General features: G+C 39.1%; 1 protein-coding gene across 1 annotated transcript in view; it reads left to right on the plus strand.

Annotated features, from left to right (window-relative positions):
• The window catches only part of LOC126260190 (uncharacterized), a 101589-nt gene extending 75147 nt beyond the window's left edge, over positions 1–26442 (plus strand). The window contains exons 6-7 of the mRNA XM_049957467.1: positions 4798–4981; positions 25529–26442. Of these exons, the coding sequence (XP_049813424.1) occupies positions 4798–4981; positions 25529–25698 (354 nt within the window). The 3' untranslated portion in view covers positions 25699–26442. The remainder of the gene's footprint in view (positions 1–4797; positions 4982–25528) is intronic.
• The last annotated feature ends 843 nt before the right edge of the window (positions 26443–27285 follow it).

Raw genomic sequence — 27285 nt, forward strand, 5'->3', positions numbered from 1 at the left:
ACTCGAACAAGACCAGCTGCAGGGAACGAAGATTGACCATTCTGGGAATGAGACCAGCTGCGACAACAGTGAATGGTCAACTGCCATTCCTTAGAAGTCATTCTTGGTCATTCTGTTCACTTTAGTGAACCATTCCTTTGGACCTGTTCTTTCATGAAAAACCCACTTCTAAAGGAGCCTACTCATCGAAGATCAGCTGCGTTCAGTCATTGTCAGACACACGTGAAAAATAAAGAAAACTTGCTTACTTTTGGAGTAATCCATTTTTGAGCTGGTGTTCAAATACATGCATGCACATACATAGGTGCCTGTGCCCCTTCATGGTGCTGGATGGGCATACAACACCAATGCTGCATTTCGGGAGATGGGCTAGGATGGGCTGAGGATTGTCGGCTGGGGCAGGTAGAGTGAGAGAGTGAGTCTGGAAGCAGGAAGAGTGGTTGCGGGTGGGTGGTCAGCAGCTGAGAGGGAGGCAGCTGGTTTGCCAGCTAGGAATGCAACGAGGAGGACTTGCAGATGCCATGTGCACAAACTAGGCATGTGATGTATGGGTGTGGATTACCAGAGATTGAGGCCAGGACGATTGTCGGAGCAAAGTATGCGTTGCAAGGATAACTCCATCTGCATAGTTTAGAGAAGCTGGTGGTAGAGGGAAGGTTCCAAATGGCTGGTGGTGGAGGGAAGGATGCAAATGGCTTGGGTTGTGAAGCAACCTTTGAAATTGAGAATGTTGTGCCACAGGGTGGTCATTCATCCTTGTCGGCAGTTGGTTGGAAGTGATAGCAACATAAAAATCTGTGCCGTGGTTTTAGTAGAGTTGGTATATGACTTGGCGGCTTTCACAGGTGGTCCAGCCTCTGATGGGTAGGGTAAGCCTGTGACAAGACTGGAGGAAAAAGTGTTTGGTGGAATGAGCAGGCCTTTCACTTGGGTTTTTCCCAGGGATATGATCCCAAAGGCAAGGGATGGTGATTGGGAGTGACATAGGGATGGACCAGAATGTTGCATAGGGTGAGTTGGTCACGGAACACCCCCTGTCAGTTCACGTGTCTACATCACCTTCAGTATGTGCCGGTTCTCATCAGCTCCAACAGCCATGCATTACATGTCTGGCCTGTGCACTTGTCACCCCTCCCCTTGCATTCCTAGCTGGCAAACGGGCTACCTGCCTCCAATCGCTCTTCCTGCTTCCCACCTCTCTCTACCTCTACCCATCTTACCCAACACAATCTTCACCTCAACCTAACCCATCTGTCGAAATGCAGCACTGGCATTGTATGTCCAGCTGGCACCACATAGGGTCGTATATCTGTGTGTGTGTGTGTGTGTGTGTGTGTGTGTGTGTGTGTGTGGGCGCATTCGTGCGTGCGTGCTCTACCTCATGAAAGTATTACTTAGAAAGCTAGGCAGTTTTCTTTCTGCTAGCTGTTAATGACACACCGCTTCTGCTTTTCAGTGAGCTGTCTCCTTTACTTCTAAAGTATTTACACTCTACCAGAACTTTCCTACAAATTAATTGTTATCTAAATTGTTTAGAGTGAAGTGGTGGTAGTGGGGATTTCAGCATGAAAAATACTGTACTAAACAAAACTGAATTGTAGTTACAGCACTCAGCTGTGATGGTGTGATCAACATGACAGCATTTGAATTACTTAGATACAACCAGGTGTCATTTTCATCCAGCACTTTAAAATCAATGTTTCACCAGCAGCTGATTTTATAACTGGGGACTTATTTCCAACATATGGGGACAATATTAGGTGTATCCTTTCTAGGACCAGTTTTGAAAGAACATATGGCCACTGTTTAATCTTCCTGTCATAGATGTTCTTCGTGTTCTACTGATAATTTGTTTTCTTGCAGATCCTCATTAGGCTTCCTGTGTGTCACCTAATTCTTAGATTGGCCTCCTTTTCAAGGGACACTCACAGAAAATATTGTATTCATTTTTTCTGACAATCTCTCTCATCTTGCTGGAAATTGGCTTCTACTATGATGAGAATCTTATTTACTCATATGGACATTATTTGAAGTTGCCCAACCAGTGATTAATCACAGGTTTCTAATAATTATAGTATTTTGACAATATTATGAAAAGGATAGATTACTACTCACCACATAATGAAGAGGCTGATTTGCTGCCAGGCACAGCAAAAACAACAGGCAAGCTTTAGGCCAGAAGGCCTTCTGAATTAGACGACACACACACATTCTCTGGCGTTGGCAGCCAGAGACAGTGGTCATCTGTGTGTGAGTTCTGTTTTTGTGAATGTGTGTATGTATGTTGTCTAATTCAGAAGAAGGCCTTTTAGCCGAAGGCTTACTCTTTTAGCATTCTTTTTGTTGTGCCTATCTGCAACTCAACATGTCCACTATATGGTGAGTAACAATATATCCTTTTCATAATATTGTTGTTGTTCCAACCTGTATTTTCCATTATTTCATTGCAGCATTATGTTGTATATCAATTGTACAAAAAAAAAAAAAAAAAAAAAAGAGGGGGGGGGGGGGGGTTGTATGTTGCAACATCTTTTATTAAATTTACTATCCATGCTTGATTTTTATCTATGTGCAATGTGAAAAGCTGCAAAGGAAATAGTAGTTGTACCAAGATGTACCTCGAATTTTGCATTTTCAGTAATTAATGCTGAAATGTATTCTTTTAATCGGGAGTGTTCGATTTCCTTGTTCATTCCTCTGTTGTGCATTATCCAATTTTCATTAATCAGTCTGCCCTTTCATTTTTTCATATGAGTCGTTTCTACTGAAAAGTTTCTTAATGTTACAGTAGATATAGAGTGTGAAGCCTCCCAGTGGGCTGAGACGGAACATCCTACACCTCAGAACTGTTGTTGCAAGACTGTATAACTGGCACTTACAGAAATAAACAATTTGCTAGCTGAGAAGTGCAGAGGCCTTTGCTACAGTAATCAATCCATTGGCACTTGTTAACATTAATCTGCAGTGTACCCAGCTGTTATTCAAATACACACAGCCAAGGAACTTAGACATGTGCCTTACATTGGTTGATACCACATTTGCCTTGTTGTTGTACTCTGATTGGGGATAGAAAAGATACGCTGAGATGTCAAAATTGCTGCATAATAGGAATGGAATATTTAAGGCTGAAACACTTTAGTGGACAATGATGCTTCGTGGACGATGTCAGGAACCCAGAGCACAATGTTTTGATCCAGATATGGAACTTTGATGTAGCAGACATGCCATATTGAATAATATAATTTTGACTAATGTGTTACACAACTTTATTTATTTGTTGGTTTCTTACAGTTCCCTACACAGCCTTCAGCCCACTAATCGCACAAAAATTTTACAGTTTCTGAAGTGATCAGAAATTAATCCTCTACATAGTTCCAGTTTCATCTGATTATATTATTGTAGCACAGATGTATATTTGTCCTATTATAACATTTTTCTGATTCACTGTAAGTGCTAGCTCTTTTTCCAGATACAGATATTCACTGTCTCCAAATACACTAAACCATTTAATACTTAAATCAATATTTATGACATTTTTTTTGTTTAAGATTTTTTTAGTGTGTGTTGTTTGAGTTCAATTTATACAGTGTTTGTTTTTGAATCACTTTATACAAGGGTTATTCAGAAAGTAGGGAACATTTTGACATTAAAAAAGAAACTAAGTACAAGAAATACATTTTATTATATACATCTGAAAGAGCGACTGACATACTACTTTTCCACATAGTCACCAAACACATTGAGGCAATTACCCTAGTGGTGGACAAGATTTGAAGTACCTTCGTTGTAAAATTCTGCCGCCTAAGACTTCAGCCAGTGAGTCACGCCCTGGTTCAAGATCAGGGCTGTTGGGTGGATGAGGGACAATTTCCCATTTGAATGAATTAAGGAGTTCTTTAGTGCAGTTGGCCGTGTAAGGTTGGGCATTGTCATGCAAAAACAAAATTTTGGATGTCAGCTTTCCTTGCCGTTTGTTTGAACTGTTCTTCTAAGGCTCCATTATTGTGAAATGACATTTTTCACAAATCGTTTCATCAACTTCAGCGACAAGATCCGTCAGTCACAATGTTCGGGTGTCCACTCTTCTCTTCAACATGAACATTGGTTCGGCCATTTTTAAAGTGAATGCACCACTTCCGGACGGAACATTCACTCATTACGTTGTTTCCATACACTTCACACAGTTCACAATAAATTTCTATAGGTTTTAGGTTTTTGCCAACAAAAACCATATCACAGACCGCACCTCACAACTGGTGGGATTTTCGATTGCAGCGCACATTTCAAATTTGAATACTGAATAATTTGTGTGCAGTAGTTTTCATTAGTAGAAAATGATTGGAAATTCTTATTTATTGATTAGTTGCTGTTGTTGCAAGTGACATTCACCCCTAAAAGATGTTTTAGTATGTGTTTCACAGTTATTTTTATTATTAAAACCAGACGCGCAGAGACGTTCCTGCTGTCACGGATGGATGCCGACTGAGCTGCTGAGCATGCACATACCAAAATATACGCGATCGACGCATGCCTAGCAGTGTCAGATGGAAACGTTCCCTACTTTCTGAATAGCCCTTGTATATAAAGTTTCTGTATGGCATTGTTAATAGTGAGGTTTTAATTGTCGCCCACAGTAAGGACAGTGAGCATTGGGGTACACAGTGGTGGTGGTGGTGGGAGTGGGAGGGAGGGGGGGGCAACAAGAGGGTAGAGGCTGGGGGGGGGGGGGTGGAATTTACATATAACTTTTTTCTGGTTGGGTAATTTGTTTCAGTTTATGTAATTGGGCTATTTCAGGACAGTTTAACACACAATGGGAAGAAAACTCCATTGAAATTGATCTCACCTCGTCATTCAAGGGGGCATTCAAGTGATTGCCTCAAAGAATTGTCTGCAGAAGCACTAAGTTCCTGTCAAGTTCCGACTCCAACTAAGTTGGGATCTTCACCTCATCAACACCGTTCCTCCAGTGAAACACGTGGTTTGTATAACTTTTTATTTTTTGCTTATTTAGTGTTGGGTGTCAAACTATATCAGTATTAATCTATTGCTGAGTTAATGTTTTGTTAAATATATTTTTAGTAGTTTTGAAAAATGTGCACCATCATGCATAACTGCAAAACATAGCTTTGCTAACTTTTAACACTGAAATTAATTTTGAAGAATTTTTTCATTGTAGTAATTGTGTGCAGTAGTTTTCATTAGTAGAAAATGATTGGAAATTCTTATTTATTGATTAGTTTCTGTTGTTGCAAGTGACATTCACCTCTAAAAAATGTTTTAGTCTGTGTTTCACAGTTATTTTTATTATTAAAATCCAAAATGCCATACAAACACTAATGCAGATTGTAGAGATAGTACGATCAAAAGTCACTAGATCACAAGCCGATCAGGAGATCAAACAGAATCTGAGGTTTTCCGAATGGTGACGTAAACTGTTCAAACAGGTCAAGCTGTGCTACCCGTACTTGAAAAAGTAAAAATGGAGCCAAGACGATAGAAGACAAATTCTCCAGGAACACAATGAGGTACTTATTGGAGGATTTAACAACAGATGGCCAACTAATTGTCTTTTCATACAGGTGAAGATGTATTCATTCCGTTGATTCAAATATGCCCTTCGATTTAAAGTGATTGCAGTTTCCCATGCACTTGCATTTGCTATGACTACTAACAAGGCACAGAGCCAGTTGCTTTGCTTGGCAGATATCATGGGAAACACTAGGTACTGCAGCTGGTTTTTAATAATGTTCAGTTCTGTTGGTGGATCTTTGTCCCTAATTGGGATTTTCATGGTTTTGTAGGTGATTGTTCATGAGGTTGATTGTGGCAAGATGTACTGTGGATAGTAGTACAAGGCATAAGGTTATTAGGGTTATGACACTAGCACTGTGTCCCATGTTACATGGGAACCAAATACTGTGGAGGCTGGTGCTGATCGCTGATGATGTCCTGGTCCATTCCTCAAACTCTGGAGGTGGCATATTGTTTTTAATGGTGGCGAGCCAGGAATGGGCTTGGGAGGAAATCTGAATTTTTTTTTGCATTGTTTAGCACTTCAGGCTGTGTATGTAAGTAGCATCTGCTCACAGAGCTGTACACAAACTCAGGTTCGAACTTCACGAAGAAACCAAAGTGGATCTACTGACAAGTTTAATTGTTGTTGCGTGGCACGAAGGTACTGAAACTGGATATTGCAGTCTGTGCATGTTGGAGAAATTGATCCTGTAAGATGTTCTTTTTCTGATGAAGTGTGGTTTAATTTGTTGTGGTGTATTAACTTGGAACAATTAATATTATAGTTCTGAAAATCATGATATATCAAGAACCTCTGCATTATGTGGGTGTGTTGTGCAGTTATTGAAACATGAATTATTGGACCAGCGTTTTTTCACTGGACAGTAACTTCTGACAGATATCTAAGCACTATACTGCAAACTTGTTTTAGATAACTAACAACAAATGAATGGATATACGGTTATTTCATGTTGGCTAATGAAAGACTGCAGGCTGCAAATGCGTCTGTGTCAGTATTACTAGATGTTTTGGTAATAGAAACTATCCTCTTGTCACAGTTAGTAATTCCTGTTGCATTAATTGCACACAACGTACTTTTTCACTGTAGATTGTAATTTTATCTATGTAACTTTGTGTTGCCTACAGCCAAACAGTTACGTGGTATGAACTCTGGTTGTGATCTCTTGTAGTTTCTCAGTTGGGCTCTGAGTTGTTGCATTAGTGCATTCTTTTGTGCTACTATACAGTCCTGCATTGTAAGGAATTGAAAAAAAGACTGTGCATATTGTGTGAAGACAGAAGGGGAACAGATTGCTGCCCGGGAACAGCTAGGAACAGTGTTAGTCCTAGTCAGCAGGCTTCAAGCAGCTGCTCTAATCTGCAGTGTCATTGACCCTCCTGCTACGGAAGCCGTGGTATCTCCAGTGCCACTGGAAACCTCTAGAAACTCTGCTGCTGATGTGCCCTCCTCTGTGCATGATCTAGCCAGTTTCTTACTGCCTCCATTATTAGGCAGGGAATTGTAAGGACCGCTCAGGGATTAAGCTCTCATGTAGCAGATGTATGTGTGGCAAGCACATGTAGGTTTTTTTAGATTAGAAGAACACCTCAGTAGTCTCAGTGATGGTGTACATGCTGTGTTTAGAAGAACAGTTACATTAACTACAGAGGACTACATTTCTTGCAAATGAGAAAGAGAACACATTCATGTGGTATTTGTTAACTGCAGGGGTGTCCATGGTAAGGTCCCAGAATTAGTCTCACTTCTTACATGCAACAGTTTACATAGTAGTATTAGCCACAGAAAGCTAGTCAACAGGAGGGAGTAACAGCAAAATCCTAAATGTAATTTTAAATATACAGGATGAATCACCAAAAACTTGCACTGCAAATATTGCAGAAATGGAAAGTGCTGTTGATGTGTGGTTCGTAGTATGGATTGGTAGTCAGGGGCTCATACTGTTATCCAGTTTTGATTTTAATAATACTTAGAAAGAGTATTTTTTGTACAAACATACTCTTTTTTTTAAATGGAACAGTACCTGTTGACACTAACAAACTAAAAGTAGGGTATATTAGAATGTCAATGGTGTTCATTGCAGGAGTCTAGTGCAAGTCATTTACAAGATATCGTATTGTGCAAAGTTTCCACACAGACATTTGTTTGTGCCATTCAACCTCCATAGTTCACAGGTACAATGCTGTTATGCTTGCTTAAAGTGTGCTTATGTGTCCCTTGATTGCATTGTGACTTGCTGGTCAGTTGATATGTGACAGTCCAAGCAGTATGTTGTGAGTGGACGATGTGGTTTACCAATGCAGAAAAAGCCAACATGCACATAGTGTATGGAGAGAATAGGAAGAATGCAGTTTGTTCTTGTATGGTGTATGTGGCAAGATAGACATCAACCATCTCAACTGTTATTTATCAACCTCTTCAGCCAGTTGTGTGAAAGTGGTAGTGTAACACCTATAAAATGTAACATAAAAAATAAATGATGACAGAAAAGGAGGAAATTAATGTTCTTGCTGCTGTTGCAGTTGATCCACACATTAGCTCCTGCACAGTTGCACAAGGAAGCAGCACGAGTCAGGGAAGTGACCTACACATTCTCCATTGACATAGGTTCCATCCCTATCACATCTCTCTCCATCAAGAGCTACATAGGAACAGTTATGAGAATGGTGTTAACTTTTGTACACAGGCATTAAGACAGGCTGGATCACATATCTTGCTTAGTGATGGAGCAACATTTACCAATCATGACCAGGTAAACCACCTCAACATGCACTACTGGCCCGTTGGTTTCATCAGGTGGAGCGTCAGCGTCCATGGAGTGTAAACATGTATTGTGGGATAGTGAACCATCAGCTTGTAGGCTCGTGTTTCATAGGCAGAATGTTGAACATGCACAAGTATTGCAGCCTCATAACAGACCATCTTCCACAGATGCTAGAAGAGGTTCCTCTGCAGACTAGGAGGTACCTGTAGTACCAACATGATGGCTGTCCAGCCCATAGTGTATGAAGTACTACAGCATGTCTTCATGAATTATTTCCAAATCGTTGGATTAGATGCAGAGGATCTATACCTTGTCCAGTCCATTCCCCTTGATTTTTCTTGGGGAAAGCTGAAAGACGCTGTTTACAAGGACATACCAAATAACCTGATGATATGCAGCTTTGTGTTACTGCAACCTGCTCATACATCTCTGCCTGGTGAAAGACTACTTTTTCATGTACCAACCTTGGTCTCTTTTTCAACAGACACAAGTTTCAAACAATCCAACAATGAAGCATAACAGGGTCCAGTTATAGTTCTGCCTTTTTTCAAGTACTCTATAATGAGATCCCTTGGGAATCCCAAAAAACGGTGTCTATCACCATACCAGCTGATGATATGGTCTTTGCCCTCTTTGGTGCACTTTCACCAGCCCTTGTTGATTGTTTTGACTGCCATTTTGTCCAGGTTTCCCATCGACAGTAAGCAATCATGCCACACACCTCCCCCACAGTTTCTTCATAGCCAATTCTACATGCAGGATATTATGCACTCATTCAGTTGAAATGCCTACAGTCTCAGCAACCTCAAAATTTTTTATTTGGAGGCCTTGCATTACCATACCATTGATTTTGTCAGTAGTTTCCCTTGTTGTGACAATTGGATGGACAGAGCGCGCTTCATCTTCAGTGCTTGTCCATCCATGTTTAAATTCATTCACCCAAAAGTAAATGGTCTTCAATGGTGGTGCAGAGTCCCTGTAAACTTCATACAATTATGTTTTGATTTTTATGGCAGCCCACCCCTTCAAAAAAATGTTTAATAACAGCGCAAAACTCAATTTTCTCCATTCTCAGTCACATTTGACTGGATTGGTTGGACGAGTGTTTTGTGAGCAGAATTCTCTCACATGCCTTACCTATGACTGGCTCTATGTGCACATTCTGTTTCAAATCCCTACAAATGGTTACATCCATATTTGTATGAGTTGACCAATTCAAGTTGTGACTCATCAAAACTGTTGTGTTTTTTCCCCTTTTTTCTTTCTCTCTCTCTTTTTTTTAAAAAAAAGTGCACAATTTTACATTTTTTAACATGTGAAGCAAATTGTCAGTCTTCGCACCACCTTGAAGTCTTATCAAGATCTGACTGAATATTTATACAGCTTTTTACTGACAGTACTTCAGTATACATAGTCATATCAACTGCGAAAAGTCTGAAGTTACTATTAATATTATGTACACGGTCATTAATATAGAACATGGACAACAGAAGTCCCAAAACACTTCCCTGTGGCATACCGTAAGCTATTTAATCTATCAGTGTCTCCCCATCCAGGCTGACCTTCTGTATCCTACCTACCAAGGTATCTTCAGTCCAATCACAAATTTCATTTTATACCACATATGATCATATTTTTGATAATAAATGTAGGTATGGTACAGAGTCAGATGATTTTAAAAAAAATCAGTAAGTACTATATCCACCGGTAAGCATTGATCCATGGCTTTCAGGATGTCATATGAGAAAAGTGTGAGTGGGGTTTCACATGATCAGTGTTTAAGAAATCCATGCTGTTTGGTATAAAGGAGGTCTTTCTGTTGTATATGCATCATTATGTTTGAGCTCAGAATATATTCTAAGATTCTACAAGAAACACATGTCAATGACATTCTGTGGTAGTTCTGTTACCCTTCTTGTAGAGGGTTGTGATCTGTGCTTTATTCCGACAGCTGGACATGGTTGTTTGCTTAAGAAACGTAGGTACATTTTTGTTAAAATTTGGTATAGAGTCTGACAAGAATTCCATCATGCCCTGCGGCTTTATTTAGTTTTTGTCATTTTAACTGTTTCTCAACACGATGACACTAATATCTATATAATCTGTCTTTGCAGTGATGTGAGAATTAAATTAGGATGGCATACCTGGATTTTTCTTTGTAAGGTGAAATATTATATCCAGACTAAGACACAAGTTGAAAATATAGTCACTATTTTTTATTTACTTAAATTTGCCATATTTCGTGACAGTACCTTTTCTGTTAGACGTTTGCAAGGCGATATTAGTCTTGGCTTCAGTTGTCTAAGTATGATTCCACAATGCATCTTTGTCGGCTGCAGAAAAGACGTGGTTCAATGTGTTTGCCTCATTTTGGTGTTTCAAATACCTTTTCTTCAAATGTAGTTTCTTTTTTTTATGGTTAATACAAAAAAAAAATAGTAACATAATTCAAAATTATTTATGACGGCGACCGTCACATTGTTCTTCCGTCAACACACACCAAGAGTTAGCTGGCGACTGACTATAGTCAAAGACGACTCCAGCGTCAAAGATATTTTACACAACATCACAAGCTTCCACTTGTAATCAGTCTCTTTGCTATTCTTCGATACATTTACTAATAGTAATCAATATGCTTTCACTCTCAAAAACATAAGTAAATTAACATATAATAAGGCAAATTACAATAAATTCTGACAAAAAGTATAAAAAAAACATTTACAATTTGGTATCGACAAATACAGTAAAAAAAAAAAAAACATCTCCCAGATCCATTACAACTGCTCCCCAAGGCTTTTGTTGTTATGGACATATACAACAAAATCCCAACCACACTCAGTAATGGATCTGTATTACACAATTAGTACATTAATGATGCAGTCTGATAACCTCTTCCAAATTTGGACTCTTTGAATCTGTGGACTTGTTACTGGCTGTTGTTGCAATGATACTACCCCATCAATCTCATACACAAAAGAAATTATTTGACATGACAAATATACATGGTATAAAACATACATGAGAAATATTCTAACATACAGCATACAGATTGAAAATAATAGGAAGGTAAAACTCATTTCCTAGAATAAGATTTAAATTTTTTTTTATATTAATGTTAATTTCATTATGCTTACATATTGTAACAGTAAAAATGATACTGGACATATATAGTGTAGTGTTTTTTTATATATTTGCCTTATATCTATATATATATTTTTTACTTTGATTTTTTTATTATTTTTTTATTCATGTTTTTTTTCTTTTGTATATTTTTTTGCTTATGATTTTCTTCTTATAGTACAGCTAAAGATACATCAGTATTATCTAAATTTTTTGCAATTATTTATGTACACTTGCCTCTCTACTACAGTATTACTACAAGTCACATTCTTGTGAAGAGTACTTTTGCTCCCCACAATATGAGTATAAACAACAATAAACTGCTCATATATCATGAGGCTTTATCTACAATTGGTTTTGAAACTTATACCTTTGCATGCATGTCCTCACATGCATGCCTTCACCCACAGGGAAGACTTAGCTTCCAAAAATTAGAAAAATTCAGAAATGCTCACTATGGAGACTTTTTTTTTTGTAAAAAAGTAAAAATAAATCTTTCTCTCATTCTTTGTTACAACAGTGTTTTTTTCATCTGTTTCAATTAACATGTGACTTCAAATTATTAATTTATACATGCAAATATACATACTTGGTTGTACAGGCAGTTTTGTTCTAACAAGCATATTCCAGTGGAGGACTTTTGTTTTAGATGATAATAGGTTATTTAAATTTTTGAAATTATGATTTCTGTTTATATACTTTTACTCCACCATCTTTTTTGAAACTACTACTAGAGGATTATTATATGCACTGATACTCCTTTCTATTATATTACATCCTTCCATCTTTTTCAGCTCTTTCTCAACAGCAGGTCTTTTTGATATTGCAATACTGTATGGTTTTATGAAAAATGGTTCATGAGGTTTTACCTGAAGCTCACACTGATAACCCTTTACCTTACCAGGTATGTCACTGAAAACATCACTGTATTCCCACAGCAGATTTTCTAACTGTTGTTTTTGCTCCCCAGATAAATTTTGTGTTTCTGAAATTTTCAAATTTACTAAATTCCCAAATTCAACTTCATCAGTATCAAATCTATGAGTTTCAATATTCTCCAATCTATTTTCTTTTAGTAAATTGATACTGTCAAAATTTCCACTACTCTGATCACCAAGTGTGTTCACAAAATTTGTCTGAATGTATTCCCTTTCACTAGTTTCTATCAAAAGTTTTCTTCCAACCCAATCAAATGCTGTATTTACTTTTACTATCCAATTCATACCCAAAAGAAAATCCTCATTAAATTCCTGAATTACAAAACATCCATGTGTGAACAACTTGCCTTCAATTAAAAATGTCACTAAAGCCTGGCTTTTTACCAATTTGCTGCTCTTCCCAGTAGCACCTTTTATCTTTACCCCAACAACTGGCATTTCAACATAATCTTTCCCCACTTTCAATTTCTTGCTTAACCTTTCAGATATTCCCGAGATCTCACTTCCTGTATCAATTAAACATTTACCAATCCATGACCCAATTTGAACTTTTATATAAGGACTGCAAAATTGATCACTTTTCTCAGAACCTGTATCCTCATGTAATAAATCACTTTCAATTTCCCCAAACCTATACTTATCAGAATCATATGGTATATCATTACATGTATTATTTGTCACAGTTATAAAATTTACACAAGATACAAAATTGTCATTAGTACTCTCTATTATCTCAAATAGCCAAGAATTTTCATCCAAATCCCATTGTATACTATTGAAGTACTTATCCTTCAGCTTTTCAAAAATAAAATATCTCATCTTTTTCCACCACTCAGGACATACAGTTTCACATACATTAATAAGCATCTTTCTAAAGTTCTTGTCAAAATAAATAGTTTCACTGTTCAGCCATATATTCATAAGAAATGTGTGTATATCATTAGTATCTGTAAAAGTTTCACTTAGGCTAGAAGGTATACATGTGTCATCGTTATTTGTGTAGTCAGATTCTTTACCAATAACATAAAAATTCACACTTTCACATACATCCAGCTTGTGAGCTTTATTCATCCTGGTAACATCCCTGGGAATTTCTATAATATTCTCACTATTTAATCCATTTTCAACCATGTGTATACCCAACTCCCTATTTAAACTAATGAAATACCTATCCTCAACATCATCATCAATACCATTACCATTATTATCAACTTTATCATCAACATCATTATCATTACACATATTCAGATCATACACATTCAAATTATCCCCCAAAATATTATTTCCCTTTTCTAAAGTTACCAGATCCCTTTCACCAACATTTTCATTCTCACAGCATGCATTCTCTCTTTCATTCACACACATCTCTGAACTACTACAAATTACATCATCTGACAAAGTGTTGTTCTTTTCTGCCCAAGTGTAAAACTCTGTTAAATTAAATGAATCACAATTACTTTTATCTACTGTATGTTCTTGTGTACTGAAAATGTTATCTTTATCATCATTATTTTCCTCTTGAAATTTCTTCAATAAGTAACAACTAATGACCTCATGTGATAGCTTAGGTTTGGAACTGTCATGTTTGGGTTTATGATAGTCACATCCATTGGTCCTTTCATCATGCTCACCTTCTGCCTCAACCTTGCGGACCTTCAAGGGGGCGTCTACTCGTTTTTTATTTCCGGTTCCTGTTTGAACTGCTGATTGTGGTTCTGCCAATGTCTCTGATCAACATTTCTGTTCCCATTCCTATGCCAAACATTACCTGATTGTTGGTAGTTTCTATTGTACTGATCTCTAACAAAATTTCTGTGATTTTGATCCCCAAAGTGTTCTCTATTTTGTTGATTATTTCCGCGAAAATGTTGTTCTTGTTTTGGATAAAAATTATGGTCCCTCTTTTGAAAATTGTTATATCCGCATGAATTTTGACTGACACCATGATAATTGTTTTGTTCCCTTTTTTGAAAGTTGTCATTTCCCCAATTTTGACCATTACCTTTCTGAGTAAACCCACTGTGTGTTCTTGTTGTTACCCTATCCAACTTTTCAATATAATTGAGAAACTGCTCTACATTACTATCAGGACAATGAACTAAACTCAACTGCATTGCTGATGGCAATCTTCTCTTTAAGGTATCAATTTTGATCAAGTCATCCAAAGGTTTTGTTAAATGAATAAGTTTTTGAAGTTCACTTTTGCAAAATTGTTTCATGTTCCCATCTGATTCTCTATAGTTTCTCCCATTCAAAAATTCACTTTTGATTCTTGTTTGTTTAAGATCATCCCAAAAATTTTCCAGAAATTTTGATTCAGATTCTGAAAAGGTCATCCCCAAAGTTACAATCTGGTTTGCCCAAGTCAAAGCTTCCCCTTCCAAGAATTTTTTCTTAAATTTAATTTTCATAACAGCTGGTGAGTGAGGTAAAAAACAATCCTTACAATACTGTATAAAATCAACGGGATGTAAGGGTCCATCTACCGAAAAGTGCTTCACTGGAATATTAGATACAAGATTGCGTGTGTTAACATTGTGATTTTTGCTTTGAAATTCAATGTTAAAACTTTCAAGTTTTTCGCTAAGTTCTCTGACAGATTTTTTTGTTTTCTAAATCATTGCACTCAATTTTTTTTTTCTAGAGTAACCAAACGATTGTCAGTTTCTTGTTGTACATTTTTTGCTAAAACTTTTGTGTTCTCATCCAAATTTTTAATTTCCCCTTTTATCTCATTAAATTCAATTAAATTTCTTTCCCTATCTACCAGTAACTCATTTTTTACAGTATTCATTTCACCGCTCAATTTAGCACAATTTCATTTACTTTTGCTTCCACAGATTCAATTTTTTCCTCAACACTGCCAACTCTGTTCGAAAGATCACCCACTTGGGTATTGACTGCTTGGACTTGCAAGAAAATGTTATCACTTTTTTCATCCCAGTAAGTCTTATTGTCTTCAACTGATTGTTTAATTTCTTTCGTGAAATTTACAAGAAAACTTTTTAAATCAAATTGATCGGTTCTTTCTGTTTCATTTGACCTGTCCTGATTTTCGAAGTCTATTAAATTACTACTTTCTACTTTAGGCACAATACTCTCGAAAATCTCATAAGTCATTGTGAAGAACAAAAATTTATACACAACAATACAAAACAAGATAAAAATATTGTTTTAACAAAATACGAGGGTTTCGTGACTTATCTGGAACACTCTTCTACTGTTGCAAATCCACGTTTTCCATCCATGCGATTGTTGACCAAAATTCTTGAAGTATTTTCTTCTGTCGAAAATTATATTTTTTGCTGAAACATTTCTTCTCAAAACTTTTACTTCCCGATGAACACAAATACTGTAACACACATTCTGAAGAAACTGGTATTAACACACAAAAATTTTCTTCCTCGTAGCACTGTTGAAGATCTCGTGAACACAATATCCCGGCTACAGTCCCCAGTTGAAATATTGTATCCCGACTAAGACACCAGTTGAAATATTAGTCACTATTTTTTATGTACTTAAATTTGCCATATTTCGTGACAGTACCTTTTCCGTTAGACGTTTGCAAGGCGATATTAGTCTTGGCTTCAGTTGTCTAAGTATGATTCCACAATGCATCTTTGTCGGCTGCAGAAAAGACGTGGTTCAACGTGTTTGCCTCATTTTGGTGTTTCAAATACCTTTTCTTCAAATGTAGTTTCTTTTTTTATGGTTAATAAAAAAAATAGTAACATAATTTAAAATTATTTATGACGGCGACCTTCACATTGTTCTTCCGTCAACACACACCAAGAGTTAGCTGCCGACTGACTATAGTCAAAGACGACTCCAGCGTCAAAGATATTTTACACAACATCACAAGCTTCCACTTGTAATCAGTCTCTTTGCTATTCTTCGATACATTTACTAATAGTAATCAATATGCTTTCACTCTCAAAAACATAAGTAAATTAACATATAATAAGGCAAATTACAATAAATTCTGACAAAAAGTATAAAAAAAAAATTTACAATTTGGTATCGACAAATACAGTAAAAAAAATAACATCTCCCAGATCCATTACAAAGGTAACATTTGAAAATGGAGGTCAGCACTTTTGTTTTACTACCCACAGTTTGTTTCTGTCTCATACATGAGTGTCTGGACACTAACTTGGGTACTAATAACAGCCTTTTGGGAGGGATCTTTTGATATGCTATGCTTCATCTTACAGCTGATCTGAAAACTGCTTCAAATAGTTAAGCAACTGCATTATAGGTCCGCCTGGCTAGCCATGCGGTCTAACACGCTGCTTCCTGATCGAAAAGGCATGCCGGTCCCTGGCACGAATCCACCCGGTGGATTAGTGTCAAGGTGCAGTCTGCTGGCCGGCCTGTGGATGATTTTTAAGGTGGTTTTCCATCTACCTCGGCGAATGTGGACTTGTTCCCCTTATTTTGCCTCAGTTACACTATGTCAGCGATTACTGCACAAACACTGTCTCCACGTACGCGTACACCATAATTCACCATAATTGCTCTGTTGTGGGGCTGTGAACCACTGAGGGCTATGGCGGGACAAAACCTTTCCATCTTTTCTAGGTCCCCGATTTAAATACACAACTGCATTATTAGGACGATGTGTTAGATCTTGTGGTAATTAAGACCTGAACTTTTCAATTCAGTTAACAGAGTCCGCAGCTCGTCGTCTTGCGGTAGCGTTCTCGCTTTCCGTGCACGGGGTCCTGGGTATTATAGAGAAAGGGTTGAAATGCTGAAGTCAGGTTTCTCAAATTATTTCACTGCGGATCATCGTTCTGCTTTCAATCATTGCATGAATGCTGGAACGACTTACATTGAGGCAAATGACTACAGAATAGAAAATCAAATTGTAATTAAAGCAGTAGAGAAGTACACCTGTATGAATCCCTACAGATTACGAGCAGAATATTGTAGGTTATTAGAGCATAAATGTTTCCAAGTGATAGGAAAGAGGTACAGGCCATTGCCATTTTAAAAAGAGTTGTTGGATTGGTGCATGTAGTTGTAGATCTGCTGCTGTCATTTAGTGTCATACTTATGGAACATATTTTATGCTTGTGTTATGACGTTTTTGAAGAAAACATATCTACAAACAAAGATCTTGTAAAACTCAGCTCACTCTGTCTGTCCATGGGATCTAAAGAGCCACAGATAATGATGCAAAGGTTGAGACTGGGTTCCTTGACTTGCAAAAGGCATTCAGTACTTTCTACACTGCTTTTTAGTACGAAATATGAGCCAATGGAAAATCAGACCAGCTTCAAGACTGGGTTAAGAATTTCCTAACAGATACAACTCATCATATTGTTCCTAATGGGGCAATACCACCATATGCAAAAGTTACCTTGGGTGTGGTTCAGAGGCTAGATACTACTGGAAGCTCGATGAGGCTGTTTGTGGATGATGTACCTTGGAAAGCTTCAGTACCAGAAAACTGTAGCAAAATCCAGGAAGTTCCGCAAAGGATTGGCAGTGTGCAGAGTGGCAGTGGACCCTCGATTTAAATAAATGTAACATATGGCACATAAACCATGTTGACAGTAAATCATTTAAAACAGTTGTGACAGTAAAAATATTTGAGTATCAATCCTGACTAATCTAAAGTTGAATACCAACGTAATTAATTGTGGGTTGGGAAAGTTGATGACAGGCTGAGAGTAATTGAAGTAAATGTAAGAATGCAGTTCATTTACAGAAGAAATGGTTTATACTTTTTTGTCAGACGTTCATTTAATAAACTTGGAGAAGCTCCTAAAGATCCAGTGGCATGTGCTGCAAGAGAGACATTGTGCATTACGAGGAGGTTCACTGTTAAAATATTGAGAGTGAATGTTCCAAGAAGAATAAGGCATCATATTAGTTCCTCCCACATCCATCCCAAGAAATCACCATCATATGAAAGTCAGATAAATTAGAGTTCATACAGAATAATATTATGAGGAAAGCTGCTACTCACCATGTAGTGAAGATGCTGAGACGCAGATAGGCACAACAAAAAGACTTTCACACTTAAAAGCTTTCGGCCAATGGCCTTTGTCAACAATAGACACCCATACGCATGCATGCACGCACACACACTCACGCAAACACAACTCTCACATATGATTGCAGTGTCAGGCAGCTGAAACCACTCTGTGAGCACCAGCACCAGTGCATGATGGGTGTGGCGACTGGGTAAGGAGGAGGCTTGGGCAGGGAGAGAGAGGGATAGTACGGTGGGGATGGCGGACAGTGAAGTGCGGCAGGTTAGGTGGGGTGGGCAGGGGTGAGGTAGGGAGGGGGGAGGGAAGTAGTGAAAAAGGAGAGAAATAAATAAAAAGACCGGGTGTGGTGGTGGAATGACGGCTGTGTAGTGCTAGAATGGGAACAGGAAGGGGTGAGGACAGCGACTAACGAAGGTTGAGGCCAGGAGGGTTACGAGAACATAGGATGTATTGCAGGGAAAGTTCCCACCTGCGCAGTTCAGAAAAGCTGGTGTTGGTGGGAAGGATCCATATCACACAGGCTGTGAAGCAGTCATTGAAATGAAGGATATCATGTTTGGCAGCATATTCAGCAACATGTGGTCCACTTGTTTCTTGGCCACAGTTTGTCTGTGGCCATTCATGGGGACAGAACACTTGTTGGTTGTCATGCCTACATAGAATGCAGCACAGTGGTTGCAGCTTAGCTTGTAGACCATACGACTGGTTTCACAGGTAGCCCCGCCTTTGATGGGATAGGTGATGTTAGTGACTGGATTGGAGTAGGTGGTAGTGGGAGGATGTATGGGACACGTCTTGCATCTAGATCTGTTACAGGCGTATGATCCATGAGGTAAGGGGTTGTGTAAGGATGAACGAGTATATTGTGTAGGTTCGGTGAATGGCTGAATACCACTGTGGGAAGAGTGGTGAGTTTAGTGGGCAGGACATTTCTCATTTCAGGGCACGACGAGAGGTAATCAAAGCCCCGGAGGAGAATGTAATTCAGTTGCTTCAGTCCTGGGTGGTACTGAGTTATAAGGGGAATGCTCCTCTGTGGCCAGACGGTTGGGCTTTGGGAGGTGGTGGGAGACAGGAAAGATAAGGCATGGGAGATATGTTTTTGTATGAAGTTGGGAGGATAATTACTGTCAGTGAAGACTTCAGTGAGACCTTTGGTATATTTCAAGAAGGACTGCTCGTCAATGCAGATGCGATGACCCTGGTGGCTAAGGGACTTCTTGGTGTGGATTGGGTGGCAGCTGTCGAAGTGGAGGTATTGCTGGTGGTTAGTTGGTTTGATATAGACAGAGTTACTGATGTAGCCATCTTCGAGGTGGAAGTCAATGTTTTAGATAAGTGGCTTGTTGGTTTGAGTAGAACCAGGTGAAGCAAATGGGAGAGAAGTAGTTGTTGAGGTTCGGGAGGAATGTGGATAGGGTGTCCTCACCTTCGATCCAGATAGCAAAGATGTCATCAGTGAATCTGAACCAGGTGAGGGGTTTAGGATTGTGGGTTTTTAAGGAGGATTCCTCTAGATGGTCCATGAATAGGTTGGCATAGGATGGTGCCATGCAGGTGCCCATAGTCATACCCCGGATTTGTTTGTAGGTGATGCCTTCAAAGGAGAAATAATTGTGGGTGATAATATAAGAGTGCGGGTAGTGGCAGGGGTGAGTAGAGATTGGATTGGATTTGGATTGTTTGGGGGAGGAGACCAGACAGCGAGGTTATCGGTCTCATCGGATTAGGGAAGGACGGGGAAGGAATCCAGCCGTGCCCTTTCAAAGGAACCTTCCCGGCATTTGCCTGGAGCAATTTAGGGAAATCATGGAAAACCTAAATCAGGATGGCCGGACACGGGATTGAACCGTTGTCCTCCCGAATGCATGTCCAGTGTGCTAGCCACTGCCACCTCGCTCGGTGAATAGAGAGATTGACACTGGGGAGAGGTTCTGGGATGGGCCCTGAGATTTGAATAGTGACTGTAGATCCTGCTGGATTACTGGAATGGGGTCACTGTGGCAAGATTTGTTGGTGGAAGTATCTGACAGCTGGCGGAGTCCTTCCGCCAGGTAATCCTTGCAGTTCAGAACAACAGTAGTGGAGCCTTTGCCTGCAGGTAGGATTATAAGATTGGGATCAGTTTTTGGATGGTGGACTGCGGTTCTTTCTGTGGATGAAAGGTTAGTCTGCATGTTTAGGAATTTGGGGAATGATGGTGAGGCAAGGTTTGAGGTTAAGAAATTCTGGAAAGTTAACAGGGGGTGGTTTGGGGGTAGTGGAGGTGGATTATGGTTGGATAGACGAGTGAACTGAGTTATGCAAGGTTCAGTATTGGTCTTTGGTTGAGGCTGATTGGTAGGGTTGGTGGCGAAAAAGTGTTTCCATTATAGAGACCGGGAGAAGAAGAGAAGGTTTTTAACTAGTCCTGCATGAATGAACTTGGGAGTGGGGCTGGTAGGGTTGGTGGCGAAGAAGTTTTTCCACTGTAGGGACCGGGAGGATGAGAGAAGGTCCTTAACAAGTTCTGCATGATTGAATTTGGGAGTGGGCCAAAAGGTGAGGCCTTTGGAAAGGACTGATATTTCTGTGGGGCTAAGGCTTCTGGAGGAAAGGTTAACGACTGTGTTGCAGATCTGTTTAAGGTTTGGATTCTGTGTGGTGGTGGGAGGGAGTTTTGGAGGGAGGGGTAAGTGTAGTAGGTCTGCAAGACAGGGTTTGTCAGCTATGAGGGGCGTGGGGGAGGTTTGGAGGTTGTAGTAGAGGTGGTGGACAGTGGTACTCCAAGGCGGGAGTAGGAAATGAGCAGGCTGGAGAGCTTTTTGAGGTGGCATCATGCATGTTGCTCAAGTTCCTGCAGGGCAAGAGTTTTGATGTGTGTTATGGGTTCCAGGAATTTGGGATTGCGTAGCATGAGAATCTTGCAGATGGAGAGAAGGTACTGCACGGAGGTTTGGGCTTGGTTGATATTGTTTTGCAGGGCTATGTTAGTGAGGGCTAAGGATTGGCGGAATTTGAACAGGTGGAGGTCATTGTGAAAGGAGGGGTGGCAGCTGGAGGTGGGTAATGTGATGGTAAGGTCATTAGGAAGGATTCCATGAGACAAGCAACAATGCAGGAACAGTATGTGGGACTGGTATCTGGCTAGGGATAAGGAGACTTTCCTGTATTGACACAGATCTAGGTCCCCCATTTGCTTCACCTGTTCCTACTCAAGCCAGTGAGTCACCTCTCTAGACATTGACCCCCACCTCGAAGATGGCTACATCAGTACTTCCATCCATATCAAACCTACTAACCACCAGCAACACCTCCATTTCGACAGCTGCCATCCATTCCAGACCAAGAAGTCCCTTCCGCACAGTCTAGCCATCCATGGTCGTTGCATTTGCAGTGACGAGCAATTCTTCTCGAAATATACCGAGGGTCTCATTGAATCCTTCACTGACAGTAATTATCCTCCCGGCCTTGTACAAAAACAAATCTCCCATGCCTTATCTCTCCAGTCTCCCACCACCTCCCAGAGTCCCACCGTCCGGCCACAGAGGAATATTCCCCTCGTAACTCAGTACTATCCAGGATTGGAGCAACTGCATTACATTCTCCACCTGGGTTTCGATTACCTCTCGTCATGCCCTGAAATGAGAAATGTCCTGCCAACTGTCCTTCTCACCCCTCCCACAGTGGTCTCCCGCCGTTCACCGAACCTACAAGATATACTCGTCCATCCTTACACAACCCCTGCTCCTAATCCCTTACCTCACGGCTCATACCCCTGTAATAGGCCTAGATGCAAGACGTGTCCCATACATCCTCCCACCACCACCTACTCCAATCCAGTCACTAACATCACCTAGCCCATCAAAGGCGGGGCTACCTGTGAAACCAGTCGTATGGTCTACAAGCTAAGCTGCAACCACTGTGCTGCATTCTATGTAGGCATGACAACCAACAAGTGTTCTGTCCCCATGAATGGCCACAGACAAACTGTGGCCAAGAAACAAGTGGACCACCTGTTGCCAAACACGCTGCCAAACATGTTATCCTTAATTTCAATGACTGCTTCACAGCCTGTGCAATATGGGTCCTTCCCACCAACACTTTTCTGAATTGTGCAGGTGGGAACTTTCCCTGCTATACATCCTGTGTTGCCGAACACCTCCTGCCCTCAACTTTCGTTAGTCACTGTCCTCACCCATCTAGCCCCTTCCCTGCTCCCATTCCAGCACTACACAGCTGTCATTCCACCACCACACCCACTCTTTTTATTTATTTCTCTCCTTTTCCGCTACTTCTCTCCCCCTTCCCTACCTCTCCCCTGCCCTCCGCCTAACCTGCAGCACTTCACTGTCCGCCATCCCCACCATACTATCTCTCTCCCTCCCTGCCCCAGTCTCCTCCTTAACCAGTCGCCATTCCCATCATACACTGGTGCTGCTGCTTCCTAACACTGCAGTCGTGTGTGTGAGTTGCATTTGCGTGAGTGTGTGTGCATGGGTGTGTATGTGTGTCTATTGTTGATGAAGGCATTTGGCCGAAAGCTTCAAATGTGGAAGTCTTTTTGTTGTGCCTATCTGTGACTCAGCATCTTCACTATATGGTGAGTAGCAACTTTCTTTCTCATACATTCCATCCTGGATTTTCCAGAGCTCATACAGATGTTTACTGACAGTTGTTCTTACCGTGGACAACTTGAAAATGGATTGGGAAAAGATTGTAGGATTGTGTTTCTGAAAATTCCCACTGCCTTACCCCTTATGATGCTCTGTTGAGTTTATGTGTTGATGGATATGTACCTGTGGATGTTAGTTTTCTCTAAAATTTTGAAATTGCCTTTATGGTCATGCTTATGAGTTTGTAAATGCAAAACTTTCCTACTTTCATTTTGTATCCTGAGTTTAATCGTACCACAGAATTAAATGCTTCAATGATAAATCTGATATCAGAGATGCTGCTTGTCGACTTTGCTGCTTTAAGTATAGTCACTAGGTTGGTGCATTATCTGGCTTATATAAATATTTACAATATTTATTGAAATAATAAACCCCAAAATTCAACAGAGTTGTAGGTGATAGAGCAGTGGACTTGCATTCTGGAGGAGGAGGAGGAGGAGGATTCCAATCACTGTCTGGCCTTACACATTTAGACATCTGTTTTTTCCTTAAATCATGTAAAGTGGATAATAAGTTTGTTAATTTGGAAACATCAAACCAGATTTCCTGCCCTATCTTTGTCCAGTTTGCGATTGTGATTCTTCTCTAATGACCTTATCGGTAAGGGACCATTATTATTTAATCTTGCTTTCTTTCTCCATTCAGAATTGGTAGAGTTATTTCACTGCTTTAGCTTATACTTAGCTACAAATTCTGTAGACAACATGACTCAGCCATAATGTACCAATATTGTTGCAGCTGCTACAAGTTATATAAGTGTGTTGTTTATGAGCAAATGGTCAGGTTGAATTGATGGCTTCCATCAAATTGTGCCCAAGGGCGAAGTAGATCTGTTGCTGTCTTAACATTTTGTGATTGATTTTGATGGCCTATAACATTTGGGTCCCTTTTCCGATTCCATCTCTTCTGAATTGTACTGGTGAGAACACTCTTTGCAACACACAGTTCATTTTTGCAATTGACCAGACCCCAGTCACTGCAAGTCTTCGTAATCCATTTGACACTTTCCTGAGAATCAATCTCCGCTACTCCCAAATTAACAATGTAAGTGTAGACCAGATGTGGCTTGAATTCAAAGAAATAGTATTGACAGCAGTTAATAAATTAACTAACAGTGGAGCCAGTCTCCCATGGTACACGAAATGGGTCAGAACACTGTTGCAGAAACAATGGAAAAAGAATGCAAAATATCCAAGATTGGCGACCCTGTACAGAAGTTCGAAATTTAGTGCAGACTTAAATGCATGATGCTTATAGTGAAACATGTCTTGAAACCTGGCAGAAAATGCAGTATGTTAGGTTGTTTGCAGATGATGCTGTCGTTTTTCGTCTTGTTAAGTCACCAGAAGATCAAAATAAATTGCAGAATGATTTAGAAAAGAATCTGTATGGTGTGAAATTTGGCAGTTGACCCCAAATAATGAAAAGTATGAGGTTATCCACATGAGTGCTAAAGGGAATCCATTAAACTTCGATTACACGATAAATCAGTCAAATCTAAAGGCCATAAATTCAACTAAATTACAATTACCAACAACTTAAATTGGAAAGATACTTATAAAATGTAACAGATCTACTAAAGAGACTGGCTACACTACACTTGTCCGTCTTCTTTTGGAGTACTGCTGCACGGTCTCGGATGCTTACCAGATAAGATTAATGGAGTATATCAAGAAAGTTCAAAGAAGAGCAGCACATTTTGTATTATCATGAAATAGGGGAGAGGGTCTCACTGACATGATAACAGGATCCGAAGTGAACATCATTAAAACAAAGTCATTTTTCATTGTGGTGGACTCTTCTCATGAAATTTCAATCACTAGTTTCTCTTTTAAACGCGAAAATATTTTGTTGAGGCTGACTTACATAGGGAGAAATGATCATCACAATAAAATAAGGGAAATAAGAGTTCAAACAGAAAGATATAGGCATTAGTTTTTTAAATGTGCTGTTCGAGATTGGAATAATAGAGAATTGTTGTGAAGGTGGTACGATGAACCCTCTGCTGGGCACTTAAGTGTGATTTGTGGAGTATCCATGTAGATGTAGATGTACTTCTACCCTCCTCCTTCATTGCATTCTTCTGCCCCATGGTGGCCCCACACTCCATGTTTCTCCCCCATTTCACTTTAACTCACCCATGTATTCCTTTCTTTATTCTCTCTTACTCTGGATCTTCAATATCCTTTTGCACTTTAGTGCATTTTTTCTGATGACCGCCCCGCCCCACGCACACACACACGTTACCCTTGGTTCCCTGCATAGGTGCATGTGAATGGATGCTCTGCACCAGTACTACCTCTCATGACTAACTCTGTTCTTCCCTCTTCCAGCTCTGTGTCTTTCCCATGTTGTCCCAATCTGCAAAATATATGAAATGTGTTTTCCATCTTTGAATGTATAAAATTTGTTGGTTCTTAACAAATACGTAGTACATTAGTTCTACACAATTGCAATTCTTTATCAGCAGGCAACAATTTTACTTATTTAGATATGTTTTCCTGTTTCAGAACGTAGCCCAAAACCTTTCCTGTTGCTCAATCCTGAAGTGCGTCGGTTGAGTACAAGAAGCTCTGATGACAACGTTCAACTAGTTTCAAAGAATGACGAGTATGAAAGACGCTCTGATATGGACATAACCCCTAATTTACCGCTCCTATTAGCAAAGCGATCATCATAATGTTACAAGAGCATCATATGTTCATCAATTAGAATAGTTTCAATACCCACTAGTCATTAATCGAATAATCGAAGCCCATTCTCTGATACATTGATTTGCATTGACATTTTGTTAATGTTTTCTGTAATTGATGTACGTATTTTATATTGTACCTGTGAGTAATTATTCACCAAAATGTGACCATTTACTATGAACAGTTGTGTTATCTTACCTTAGGATCTTGTTGCATAAGTGTGCTCCCTCTTTTTTTTTAAAAAAAATATGTAATTACTATATAGGTAGTTTCTTTATCATTGTTAGTGATCTCAATATTTATAAAAGATAGTGAACGTAATACCAATGAATGAGCATTTGAACGATGTGCTCCACTGTGTTGGATTCTAGTCATATATTACATGACTGTATGTTTCCTAAAACCAAAACTATATTCACAGTCATATTTGAACCACCCTCAAAATTTACATAATTATTTCATGATCTGGGGAATGGGGGTGGTGGGAAGAATTAAGATACTGTATATTTATACTTAATACAGTTTTAAGGACAGTTTGTATTGAAGTATTGGTTAATTTCTTTTTTAAGACAGTTGTTAGTTGTATCATTTAGTTAGAACCACTATATTTTTTTTGGAATGTGGAATAATGTTGGATTACCTTTCCTGTTCAAGGTGTGTTACAGTTGTCCTTTGCATATACTTTAGCAAAGACAGTTTCATTTGTCCTTATTTTTGCAATATCACACACACATACATACACACACACACATCATTATTATTATTAGTATTTCATCTATGGTACATTTGTACTCTGATTTTTTCTTTTCTTCTCTCACTTTGTACTTTATATAATTCATTTGTTCAGAGGTACTGAGAATACAAATGAAGCACTACTATTCTTCTCTGTTCCTGTACCAGTGTTCCAACCACCAAATTTGTTACTTTATCCATTGATCTTGCACCTCACTTTTCCTATTTTTAATGTAATCACATATACATACTTTTTTAAAATTTTAGTCTTCCTTCATAAAATGCTTTATTTATCTTTGACCTGAGTGTGGAAGTGTTTACTAAGACTCATTATTTAGTTTCATTTTACTTCTTTAAAAATGGTATTGGAGCTTTTGTTAATCTGAAACTGTGCAGAATCTTTGACCTACAGAGTTGTCACGTCAACAGAAATTCCATTCCTCCCATCATGTGTCAGTGACTCCCAATAGCTTTCCTTATCGCCATTTTGTCCTTCATTGTTGAAGCTATTTGCCAAGTGTGTATTCCAGTGTACATCACAGATTTATTTTTGTGATTAAAATAATATATGTGATTCTTGAGTTTCTCCCGGCGTATTTGATAATCAAAATATCCACGGGTGTGCTGCCAGTCTATAGTGTCCAACGGGCACGGCAGCACACCCGTGGATATTTTGATTAAAATAATATATGAATCGTGAGCTTTGTTGAAAATTGAGTTAGGTGGTATGATAGCATCAGGTTAAGCTTATTGTCCTGAAAGCTTCAAAATATCACCATACTTTGCTTGATTCCAAATAGTTTGTTGTTGGCTTGACTAATTTTCAACCTACATCCCATGTC

The sequence above is a fragment of the Schistocerca nitens genome, chromosome 5, assembly GCF_023898315.1.
Source record: "Schistocerca nitens isolate TAMUIC-IGC-003100 chromosome 5, iqSchNite1.1, whole genome shotgun sequence".
NCBI classification, from domain to species: Eukaryota; Metazoa; Arthropoda; class Insecta; order Orthoptera; family Acrididae; genus Schistocerca; species Schistocerca nitens.